The sequence below is a fragment of the Trachypithecus francoisi genome, unplaced genomic scaffold, assembly GCF_009764315.1.
Source record: "Trachypithecus francoisi isolate TF-2019V2 unplaced genomic scaffold, Tfra_2.0 Lachesis_group0, whole genome shotgun sequence".
In the NCBI taxonomy this organism is placed as follows: domain Eukaryota; kingdom Metazoa; phylum Chordata; class Mammalia; order Primates; family Cercopithecidae; genus Trachypithecus; species Trachypithecus francoisi.
In genome coordinates, this window is record NW_022681453.1 from 91,226,642 (window position 1) to 91,239,329 (window position 12,688).

At 42.9% G+C, this 12,688-nt stretch overlaps 1 protein-coding gene across 10 annotated transcripts in view; it reads left to right on the plus strand.

Moving 5' to 3' along the window:
- The first annotated feature begins 8,016 nt into the window (after positions 1 to 8,016).
- The window catches only part of RIOX2 (ribosomal oxygenase 2), a 31,213-nt gene continuing 26,541 nt past the window's right edge, over positions 8,017 to 12,688 (plus strand). For 4 of the 10 annotated variants that reach the window (XR_004437141.1, XR_004437140.1, XM_033211536.1 and 1 more), the window contains exons 1-2: positions 8,046 to 8,093; positions 8,696 to 8,886. Coding sequence is in view for 3 of the 10 variants with exons in the window: in XM_033211536.1 (XP_033067427.1) it covers positions 8,767 to 8,886 (120 nt within the window). In the remaining 7 variants the exon portion in view is untranslated. The other 6 variants (XM_033211540.1, XM_033211544.1, XM_033211539.1 and 3 more) reach the window with 4 other exon arrangements.

The following is a 12,688-nucleotide window of genomic DNA, read 5'->3' on the forward strand; positions in this document are numbered from 1 at the left end:
GCTGTTTAACTGCAGTATAGTGTGAGATTAAAAGCTGGGGTAGAAGGTACCCCCAGGAGAAATTCAGCAATGTCTAGATACATTTAGGGTGTTTCAACTAGGGGTGGAAGAACAACCAGCACTTGGTGGGTAGAGGCCACGGATGCTGTGAAACATCCTGCAATGCATGGGACAGCCTCCCACACAAAGAATTATAGACCAAAATGTCAATATTACCAAGGCTAAGAAACCCTGCTCTAAAGCCAGGTGGCATCCATTAAAATATTGGTTCTATCTCCTATTACTCTGTGACCTTTGGCTAATAACTTAGTTTCCTGGTGCCTCAGTTTCCTCACATGTAAAACTTGGAGAGTTACAGTATCTTCCTTTTAGATTGTCGTGTGTATTAATAAGTTTATGTACTCAGTTTTTAAAAAGGGCCTGGAAAATGGAAAGTGGCAAGTGTTGAACAAATAAAAAATAAGAATATTGTCTCCAGTTTGGGGGATTCAACTGAAATTTCAAGCCAAAATCCCACAGAGGTTATATGCCTCTAGGTTTATAAATAACATTTGTCTGTAATTTTCTTTTGCAGTTATTTTCCTTTTCTATATTCAGAAACAGTTTATGTGAGGTATATTTTTCTCTTCCTTGAAAGTTTTTAAAAAAACTTCATTAACAGACCCATCAGTACCTGACTAGTACCACCTTAGCTGGTCATTTTTACATCATTATGATATTTTAAAGGAAAATAAATAAACTAATGTGGCATCATAATGTTGAGGGCTCCTCACCAATATATACATTCTGTCAGTCTTGTAGGAAACATTTTCAATAGGAGCTTGTTTACCTTTTAACAAAGCAACCCAAAGAGTATGAGCAGAAAGCACCTCTGCAGGAGTATATGTTTTTATAAGAATCATGGGCAAGTCAGTTTCAAGATTTATGGTAACATGTTAAGTAAGAAAACATCTCAGTAAGGAAAAGTCATTGGAAAATCCTGAGGCAGATTTTCACCTGCAAGTGCTGGGTTGTTGGAGAAAGGAGGTCTGCAGAATCATTTAAGAAAAGTCGGCCGGGCGCGGTGGCTCAAGCCTGTAATCCCAGCACTTTGGGAGGCCGAGACGGGCGGATCACGAGGTCAGGAGATCGAGACCATCCTGGCTAACACAGTGAAACCCCGTCTCTACTAAAAATACAAAAAAACTAGCCGGGCGAGGTGGCGGGCGCCTGTAGTCCCAGCTACTCGGGAGGCTGAGGCAGGAGAATGGCGTAAACCCGGGAGGCGGAGCTTGCAGTGAGCTGAGATCCGGCCACTGCACTCCAGTCCGGGCGACAGAGCGAGACTCCGCCTCAAAAAAAAAAAAAAGAAAAGTCATGCAGCCTAACACCAACTTTGCTGTAGGCACAGGCTATAAAAGAAATTGGATTCTAAGCAAGAAAAGAAAATAAGAATACTTACCCAATTGAATTTTGTAAACACTGAGTAACTACTCTGTGAAGAACTCTGTTGCAGTTCTCAGAATTAAAGCAGCATATTTCTTGCTCTCAACGAGTTTAAACCATAGTTATATAAATATGCAAAATATAATCCCAAACGGTGATGGTATGCTTGTTATCAAGTTGAATATGTTGAGTTCTATGAGCTGTATCGTAACTGTATAGTGTTGAAAGACCTCAGCCCGGGTCATTCTCAAACAAATTTGACTTTTCTGAAGGTACTAAGACACCAAGATTATCCCATGGTGATATGACATCAATTTGAAGTGCCCTGCTTGATGAGTTGTGTAAATTAAGTGAAGTATGTATGTATAAAAGGCCCAACTGCATTTAATTCATTCTATGGAATCATGTTCAAGATGTCATATGGGATTTAACAGTAATGCTTCTCACGCTGAATAGCATTTTACAGTTTTAAAACTCTTTTTACTTACTCCATCTCACCTGAAGCTCACAGCATCTTTCTGAGTTAGGTGAAATTAACCACTTTTGGAGAAACATAAACAGAAGTTCAAAGAATATTACTCGATAGGCAGTATGGGTGCTATGGTCTGAATGTTTGTCCCCACCCTGGATTCATACACTGAAACAGAATCATCAATGTGATCAGAAGGTGGGGCCTCTGGGAGAGATTAGGTCACGAGGGTAAAGTCTTATAATATCCCTGGGATGCAAGGCTGGTTCAACATACGCAAATCAATAAACGTAATCCAGCATATAAACAGAACCAAAGACAAAAATCACATGAATATCTCAATAGATGCAGAAAAGGCCTTTGACAGAATTCAACAGCCCTTCATGCTAAAAACTCTCAATAAATTCGGTATTGATGGAACGTATCTCAAAATAATAAGAGCTATTTATGACAAACCCACAGCCAATATCATACTGAATGGGCAAAAACTGGAAGCATTCCCTTTGAAAACTGGCACAAGACGGGGATGCCCTCTCTCACCACTCCTATTCAACATAGTGTTGGAAGTTCTGGCTAGAGCAATCAGGCAAGAGAAAGAAATCAAGGGTATTCGGTTAGGAAAAGAAGAAGTCAAATTGTCCCTGTTTGCAGATGACACGACTGTATATTTAGAAAACCCCATTGTCTCAGCCCAAAATCTCCTTAAGCTGATAAGCAGCTTCAGCAAAGTCTCAGGATACAAAATTAATGTGCAAAAATCACAAGCATTCTTATACACCAGTAACAGACAAACAGAGAGCCAAATCATGAATGAACTTCCATTCACAATAGCTTCAAAGAGAATAAAATACCTAGGAATCCAACTTACAAGGGATGTAAAGGACCTCTTCAAGGAGAACTACAAACCACTGCTCAGTGAATAAAAAAAGAGGACACAAACAAATGGAAGAACATACCATGCTCATGGATAGGAAGAATCAATATCATGAAAATGGCCATACTGCCCAAGGTTATTTATAGATTCAATGCCATCCCCATCAAGCTACCAATGAGTTTCTTCATAGAATTGGAAAAAACTGCTTTAAAGTTCATATGGAACCAAAAAAGAGCCCGCATTGTCAAGACAATCCTAAGTCAAAAGAACAAGGCTGGAGGCATCACACTACCTGACTTCAAACTATACTACAAGGCTACAGTAACCAAAACAGCATGGTACTGGTACCAAAACAGAGATATAGACCAGGGAACAGAACAGAGTCCTCAGAAATAATACCACACATCTACAGCCATCTGATCTTTGACAAACCTGAGAAAAACAAGAAATGGGGAAAAGATTCCCTATATAATAAATGGTGCTGGGAAAATTGGCTAGCCATAAGTAGAAAGCTGAAATTGGATCCTTTCCTTACTCCTTATATGAAAATTAATTCAAGATGGATTAGAGACTTAAATGTTAGACCTAATACCATAAAAACCCTAGAAGAAAACCTAGGTAATACCATTCAGGACATAGGCATGGGCAAGGACTTCATGTCTGAAACACCAAAAGCAATGGCAACAAAAGCCAAAATTGACAAATGGGATCTAATTAAACTAAAGAGCTTCTGCACAGCAAAAGAAACTACCATCAGAGTGAACAGGCAACCTACAGAATGGGAGAAAATTTTTGCAATCTACTCATCTGACAAGGGGCTAATATCCAGAACCTACAAAGAACTCAAACAAATTTACAAGAAAAAAACAAACAACCCCATCAAAAAGTGGGCAAAGGATATGAACAGACATTTCTCAAAAGAAGACATTCATACAGCCAACAGACACATGAAAAAATGCTCGTCATCACTGGCCATCAGAGAAATGCAAATCAAAACTACAATGAGATACCATCTCACACCAGTTAGAATGGCAATCATTAAAAAGTCAGGAAACAACAGGTGCTGGAGAGGATGCAGAGAAATAGGAACACTTTTACACTGTTGGTGGGACTGTAAACTAGTTCAACCATTATGGAAAACAGTATGGCGATTCCTCAAGGATCTAGAACTAGAAGTACCATATGACCCAGCCATCCCATTACTGGGTATATACCCAAAGGATTATAAATCATGCTGCTATAAAGACACATGCACACGTATGTTCATTGTGGCACTATTCACAATAGCAAAGACTTGGAATCAACCCAAATGTCCATCAGTGACAGACTGGATTAAGAAAATGTGGCACATATACACCATGGAATACTATGCAGCCATAAAAAAGGATGAGTTTGTGTCCTTTGTAGGGACATGGATGCAGCTGGAAACCATCATTCTCAGCAAACTATCGCAAGAACAGAAAACCAAACACCGCATGTTCTCACTCATAGGTGGGAACTGAACAATGAGATCACTTGGACTTGGGAAAGGGAACATCACACACCAGGGCCTATTATGGGGAGGGGGGAGGGGGGAGGGATTGCATTGGAAGTTATACCTGATGTAAATGACGAGTCGATGGGTGCTGACGAGTTGATGGGTGCAGCACACCAACATGGCACAAGTATACATATCTAACAAACCTGCATGTTGTGCACATGTACCCTAGAACTTAAAGTATAATTAAAAAACATGGGATTATAAAGAGGACCCACAGAATTGCCTTGCCACTTCTACCATGTGAGGATGCAGCTAGAAGGGGTCCTCTATGAACCAGAGAACAAGCCTCCAAAACTGTGAGAAGTCCATTTTTGCTCCTTATAAGCCACCCAGTCTTGGGTATTTTCTTATAGCAGCCCAAATGAAATAAATGGATTATCAAATGATGTAATTTTGAGCAAGTTATTTAATTTTGATGTGTCTGTTTCTTTATATTAAAAAGCTAGGCCAATATAGTGGTATATATATTAAAGTCATACACAAGAAAGACGTGGTTTAGATATTTTCTGGACCAAAGTGAATACAAACACATAGGGGACAGTACTCACATAGTTTAAAGCAATGTGTGTTTCCTGGAGCTTTACGACACAGTAGCATTATAAAATAAAGCTTTAAAACATACATACAAATATTAATCATTTCATAAGTTCTTCAGTGTTTATAGACTGAAGGTAATTCCAATCAGACTGATTTTTCTTCTAATGCCTTTTGAAAATTTGAGCACAGACCCTTAAGCTTATGGAATTTGAGTGCCAACAGGGATATCACAGTACATCTGGTGCGATCTTACTTTATAAATGAGGAAAGTGAATGTTAGCAAAGAGAGTTTTCCAAATTTATATACCTGGCCCCTCCAGAGTTAGATCTAATAACCATAAAAACTACATTTACACCCTACCATTTTTAGATTTTTTTGCACCCAGCATCATTGTGACTGGAGGTAGGAGTAGGACAGGGATGAACTTTGGCAGCCTGATGCCCAGGCTGGACAGGTGCAGAGCCACAGTGAGGTGGCTAAAAACCAAAAGCTCTACAGGAAGAAGAGCCTAAGAGACCACAGAAGCGGAAGACAAACTTGGCTCTAAAAGAGTCTTTTAACAAAGCAACCCAAAGGGTGTGAGCATCAATCACCTCTTCCGAAATGTAACTTATTTTATAAGGCTCATGGACAAGTCTGTTTCAGGGTTTATGACAAAGACATGAAGGGAATTCTCTCCTTTCTCCTGTCTCCTTGGCATCTTATTCCCCAGATCCAGAGGAGGAGCGCTAGTCTGTTGATTCAGAAATCTGGAGGCTTCTACAGTCTTTTCCCAGCAGATCTTGAGAGCTGCCATCTACAGCATTGTTTTCATGAGAAAATTCATTACAGAAACAAAATAACTGACTTAAATGAACCTCTGGTGGGAACTGGATAGCAGTCTGTATCTTGTTCTCCGGAAGAACTTTTCCAAAAAAAAAAAAAAACAACAACCCAGAAACAATATATTTAGGAAGGCCACATATTCTAGAAGCCTCCCAGGCAAGGTTGCAGACCATTCTCCACTCCCATCCCACCCCACCCTTACTTCCTCACCTCCTCTTCCTCCTCTCAGGCAAGGTTGCAAGCCATTCTCCACTCCCATCCCATCCCACCCCACCCTTACTTCCTCACCTCCCTCCCTCCCTCCTCCCTCCCTCCCTCCCTCCCTCCCTTCCTTCCTTCTGACAGAATTTTGCTCCTGTCGCCCAAGCACAAACTAAGTTTCTTTCTCTTTTTCTTTTCCGAAACAGAGTTTTGCTCTTGTTGCCCAAGCTGGAGTGCAGTGGCGCAATCTCAGCTTACTGCAACCCCCACCTCCCTGGTTCAAGCAATTCTCCTGCCTCAGCCTCCTGAGTAGCTGGGATTACAGGCGGGCACCACCACGCCTGGATAATTTTTTTGTATTTATGTTACAGACAGGTTTTCACCATGTTGGCCAGGGTGGTCTTGAACTCCTGACCTCAGGTGATCCACCCACTTAGCCTCCCAAAGTGCTGGGATTACAGGCGTGAGCCACCACACCCGGCCCCTCCTCCTTTTCTTCACAGGCATGATAGGCACTGTTTAGGTCTGAAGATGGAACTATCATGACTTTTTTGCTTGCTATGCTAAGAAATCGGAATTATAATGAAAAAAATCAGAGAGAACATACTGATAGACTAATTTTGCCTTAGAGGAACTCCTACACAAGATGTATGATTTCCCCCCACACAGTTGACTTCAATATGTACTTTTGTTCTGTTAGACATCCTAGGGCCATTTTACATGCTGAGAAAAGGTTATTTTATGTTGACATTGTAACTTTTTTCTGCAACAGTACTGTTTTTCCGACTGGTGGACGTGTGAGAATTTACCTTTATCTGAATCCCAGGAACAGCAATATTATTCTATATTATCTTGAGTAGATACTCTGCAGTCAAAATAAAGAGCAAAGTACATTACCAATATCATATCAACTAGTGATTTTTGTTGTTGGCTATTTTTTTTTTTTTCCTGTAAGGGCTAAATTTGATGTTACCCTTGAGTTTTTCCAACTGGAACCTGCCAGGAAGCTTACTAGTTACACAAGTATTAGTAAAACGTGAAAAAGACCAACAGTTGACTGACTGATTTGGCTCTAATCTTGTTTCTGCATCTTCCTAGCTGTGTGACCTTGTGCAAGTTAGTTAACTTCTCCTGACTCAGTTTCCTCAACTGTAAAATGGAGGTAATTGCAAGGTTGTGGTGAGGATGAAGTGAGGAGTATTTGAAACACCTAGGGTGATGCCTTACAGCCAGGAAGAACTCAATTCAAGACTCGCTATTATTGTTAGTTTTAGACAAATGTTAGACAAGGGTGTACTTTGTTTCCATCTGCTCATGTGCTACTTGACCATTAGAAGCAGCCACTGGTCTCAGTTACCTTGACAGAATGAAATATCGACTTCCTCTGGGTCCTCTGGCTGTCTACAGAGCAAAGAAAGGCACAGGGCCGCCACTCATTTCCCTGCCCACTCATTTGTGCCTCCCGACCCGACCCAAATGTTCCAAAGCAGGGAGTGTTAGGCCGAAAGGACTCAAATAACTGCAATTCTTCTTTGTTTCTATAGCCATAGTCGCAATGAATTTCCACTATCTTTTAAAACCAGGATTGATTCTGTCTCCCGGAGCGAGATGATATAAATGACACTCGGCTTGTACAAATCAGCACTGTGTAGCCACACAGCCCATAAGAAAGCTATGGGAGAATCCGGACCACCAACTCCCTAAACTTGCACAGCTGGTATTCCCTCTTCAGGCCTGTTTCTCTATTCATAAAAGGAGCGGGGTTGCAGCAAAACGCTCCCCCAAATCCCCTCCTCCCGCCCCAAGTTAAAAGAAAAAAAGGAGAGTCGGGTGGGTGGCTCACACCTATAATGCAGCACTTTGGGAGGCCGAGGCAGGAGGATCGCCTGAGCCCGGGAGGTGGAGGTTGCAGTGAGCCAAGATCGCACCACTGCACTCTAGCCTGGGGAGAGTGAGACCTTGTCTCACATACCAGAAAAAAAAAAAAAAGAGAGAGAGAAAAAAAAAGTCCATTTATCTCCTTCCATATGGACTAAAGAAATGCCCGGGCGTCAACACCGAACACCGCGGGGTAGCCAGGCCCCGGGGCTCCCACCACTGGCTGGCCGGCGTGGCGGGGCGGGGGCTGGAGCACCGCCCGGAGCGTGCCCACGCCGCCCCGCCTCCAGCCGCCGCGCCGTCGCGCAGTGGGCTCGCGGCCGCGCGCAACAGGCCGTGCCGGGTGAGTGGAGCGCTATCGCTGGCAGCCTAGCGCCGGGGCACGCCTGGTCGTGCCGGATCCCGCGGGGCGCGCGCTGCTGCTCTAGACACCTGGGCCCGGGTGCGGGTGTGGGGAGACCTGCCGGTCGGCGGGAAGGCTTGGTGGCAGGCTTTATGGTTGCCGGACCTGGGACGCGCGCCCAGCCGCCCCACCTCCTCGGAGACCGGGGCAGGGTGGGTGCAGCCCGGATCTAGGGCAGAAGGTCGCGGAAGCCTTGGGCACAGAGAATCGCACAAGTGCCCTGCTAATGGTCGCAACCCCGGTTACGAGCGCACAGAAAGTTTGGAGGTTTGGCAAGGAGGGTGGTGCCGGCTTCCGCCGGGTGGTGGCAGAACTGCCTGTGCGAGCGCGGCCTCCACGTGGGCTGCGCCGCCAGGCGTCAGGTCGGGCCTAAGAGACACGCTCTACAGCTGGGAAACCTGAAGTTCAGGTGTGTGGGGAGAAGAGCAGCTGCATTACATCATGTGCTTCCAATTCATTTATCAGCAAATAATTCCACAACGATTGGCCGACAGCTGGGTTGTCCAACAGGTTACTGAGACCAGGTAATTCACTGTTTTCAGGAAGGATAGACAGGGAGGAAGAGGATCTGACTTTACCACTCATTAGCTGTAAATCTGGTGCCTCGAGTTGCATGTCACTGGGCTCATCTTTGAGCAGAGGAACCTGTTTGACCCAGCTGCTTCTGCTGGTGCTGGTTTTTGCCTCCTGGACATCAAGCTTTGTAACATCAAGGTCACCGAAATACATTGAGGTATAGTCCATTTTCTCTCTAAAATCAAACTAAAAAATAGCTGCTGATCACCCCTTTAGGTCAACATAGGAGAGCCAGTTTTCCCTCTGGATTGATTAACATGTCTCTGAGCCAAAAAGAAATGTTTTAGGTCAGTCTGGGCAACCTTATTACAAACAATATATAATTTCTGACAGCCGTATGTGTTTAACTGAGCTGCGTTTGACTGTTGTCCTCCATTAGTGGACCTAAAATTCATCTAGAGAGCGTATTATGTTGATGCAGATTTCTGGGCCGCAGCCATCAGAAGTGGCAATCCAGTGGGCTGGATAAGGGACCCAGAAATTTGCATGCTAACAACCTTGCTGGTAACTCTGAACTACATTCGGTAAAACAGTGCCCAGGGGATGTGGAAACTCATACTTCCCTCCCCCGCTTTAGTAGTAACTACTGATGTCTAAAGTGCCTTTTAGCTTTTACGATACTGTTGAATCCTGAAGTGACAGCTGCCAGCAGAAAAATAATCCCCTCTGCACAAACCATCTGTTTTTTCCGTAACTGTTTTGTGTAAGGCCTTTGTGATTTGTCTTCAAAATTGTATACAGACAAAGGATGAAAACGTGAAAAATTCAGCAAACATTTCTTGAGGACCTCCTCTGTACCACACCTTGCTTGTTTCTGGGGATATACAAATCCTTTCCTTCAAGAGCTTCCTCACGTCTTCATGTCCTCAAATATTATGGAAAAGGAGTTTAGGGTACCTTTAAAATATAGTGACTCTCTTATCTGTTACGTATAGTATGGTTGTCGACATTGATTTTCTTATAGGGTTTATCTGTGGGGTAGTCACCAAAGTATGAACCGTAAATCTTTTAGTCTTTTTACATTTAATTCTTATAGTCAACTCAAATGGAAAACAATTGCTCTTCAAAAACTTTTCTGTGATTTTATAGAAATATTTACTCTTATTGGGGTGGTCTCTGAGGCTTATGGGCAAGATTGTGTTGGCTGTACTGTTCTAGACAAAGCATTGTCTTCTTTAATTACTATAGTATTGGATTCTAAGATAATGTGTTTTACTTTTTGCTGTTTCAAAAATTGTGATGTGTACCTTAAGACTTTCATATGTTTGGCCGGGCACGGTGGCTCAAGCCTGTAATCCCAGCACTTTGGGAGGCCGAGACGGGCGGATCACGAGGTCAGGAGATCGAGACCATCCTGGCTAACACTGTGAAACCCCGTCTCTACTAAAAAATACAAAAAACTAGCCGGGCGAGGTGGCGGGCGCCTGTAGTCCGTGCTACTCGGGAGGCTGAGGCAGGAGAATGGCATGAACCCGGGAGGCGGAGCTTGCAGTGAGCTGAGATCCGGCTACTGCACTCCAGCCTGGGCGACAGAGCGAGACTCCGCCTCAAAAAAAAAAAAAAAAAAAAAAAAAAAAAAAAAAAAAACAACTTTCATATGTTTAATGTGGTAGGATGCTTCATCTCTTCTCCCCTCTGCTCTAGAAAGCTGTTAAAAGGAATGGTTGTCTTACAGTATGAGTAGTGTGAGAATCAGAGAAATAGTGTATTTGCCCAGAAACCTCTAAGCTTAGGCTCCAATTAAAGGAGCCTCAAATCATTTCAACATGAACATAGAGAAACAAATGATGTAACTTTTTGCAGTATGGGTAGTGAAATTTATATTCTAAGGAGAGCATTTGTTACACAGTATTGGGGTATATTTTGTTAGTGATTGTAGATGGGAAAGATTCTTTTAAGTGATTTTATTTTGGCATAAGTGTTTTGCATTCTTTGTTTAGCCACCCTTTCTGGTGAATGTGCTTATACTGTATTCATACATTATGCTTAAAGAAAACAAGCTTTTCGTTTGCATCTTCCTGCTGCTCTCTCCCCTTAAATTTTAAACGGAACAATTGTGAGCAATAAGAGATGTGTGGCTGAATATAAAATTACTGTATAGGGTGCTTTTAGTAATACAAACCTAATAAACCCATCTAGGTTTTTAAAAATTAAACATGAGCAATGTGTGTGGTCCCCAAGACCATCCTTAGTTCAGCAATTTGCTAGGAGGACTTGGCTGATTTATTACAGGGAAAGGATGCCAAGCACAGTCAGCAAAGGGAAGAGGCACATGGGTGAAGTTCTGGGGAGACCAAGTGCAAAACTCCAAGGGTCTTCGAGCGGCCACACCGGCTGCGCTCAGTTGCTGCAGCAGCTAGTTGTGTCAACACTTGTGAAATGTTGCCAACCAGGGAAGCTTGTTAGAGACGCAGTGCCCAGGGCTTTTACTGGGGGCTGGTCACTTAGGCCACCCCTGCCTGGCAGGTGTTGGTATAAACCGTAATGATTGTACGTTTTAGGCATGGTGAGCCACTCCTATCAGTTAATGGTGGTGGAAACTCTCCCAAAATCTTAAGTTCTCAGACGTCCGCCACAAGCTGCAGTTTCAAAGAAGAGCAGTCAGGCCTGCTATGGAACCTCTTCTGCATAAGCATTACCCCTTGCCGAATCCGTTTTTGTATCTCTTTGTATTTCTACATCACTTGAGAGTTCCATGTACTAGCTATGCTGTGCCTTCCCGAAGCCTTAGTTCTTTCCTTGAGAATTCAAGCTGGTCTGTTTCACTTAAAGGAAACATTTTCAGAAAATGTGTCTTACTGACCACATATCCTAAACACTAAAGTTTATTTTTTTTTCCTAAGCTTAAAGCTTTACCCCTCTCCTGTAGGATTTTAGTATCAATTTGTATTCGTTTTCCACCATGTCCTGCGTTTCCTTATCAAAAGCACTTGGCCTTTTGAAGGAACTGAGCTGTTTAGAGGGTTTTATATTTTGACATTTCCTTTCTTAATCTGTGCAGTTTCCATCTGGGTTTCATTCTAAAGGTTCCTTCATAAGTTGCAACACATCACACAGTATGCAACACATCGTTCCAGGACGCTTACTTCCCAGGACAGAACATAATTCCACTTAGTCTACAGTGTAGCTGAAATACTGCTTAGTTCTAATGACAAAAGAGCAGAGAACAGTATTCTTGCAATTCTGATAACTCACCAAAGTAGGAAACTATACCATTTATAAATAACAAGTCTTTGAGAAATTTTGGTTTTTATAAGCACAGTGATTCTTAACCTTGTCGGGAGATAGGGACTCCTTTAAGAATCTGCTGAAAGCAATGGAGTCTCTTCCCACGGGGAAAGGACTTTAAGATAGAATTTTGCAGTCTCAGGAAATTTAAATAATTTGAATTACAGTTCTTGGAAACAGATGAGGGAGACCTAGCCTTTAAGTATCAATAGTTGTGGTTTAGAGGCAGTTCTGAAGGAGCTTTGCAAGGCTTGGCTGAGTGGCTTCTGCTACTCAGCAGTGTCAGCAGCAGAAGCATCACCTGGGAGCCTGTTAGAAATGTAGACTCAGGTTCCACCTTGGAGCTAGTGAATCATCTGCATTTTATTGAGATGCTCAGGCGATCTGTGTGCACATTAAAGTTGGAGAAGTGCTGTGTTAGGGGTTAATGATATTGGTATTATTTAATATCTTCAGTTAAAAAGTTATAGTTTTTTCAAGACTTTAGATGTAACTACTTTTAACCTTCACTTTTCAGCCTTTAGGGGCTTTATTTGTTTCTTTAAACGAAGGGGAGTTTTTGATAAAAGTGGCACTTTTCAGGAATAAGCTCAGAGTTGGAAGTGAGGAGGTTCAGGTGGTTAGTGGAGACAGGAGAAGGCAGTGGCCTGCTCCAGCCACCAGGAGACACTGTGGGTCCAGGGTGCATTGATTGACCTGCGCAACAGTTGGGGTGGTGCTGCGGTGAGGAG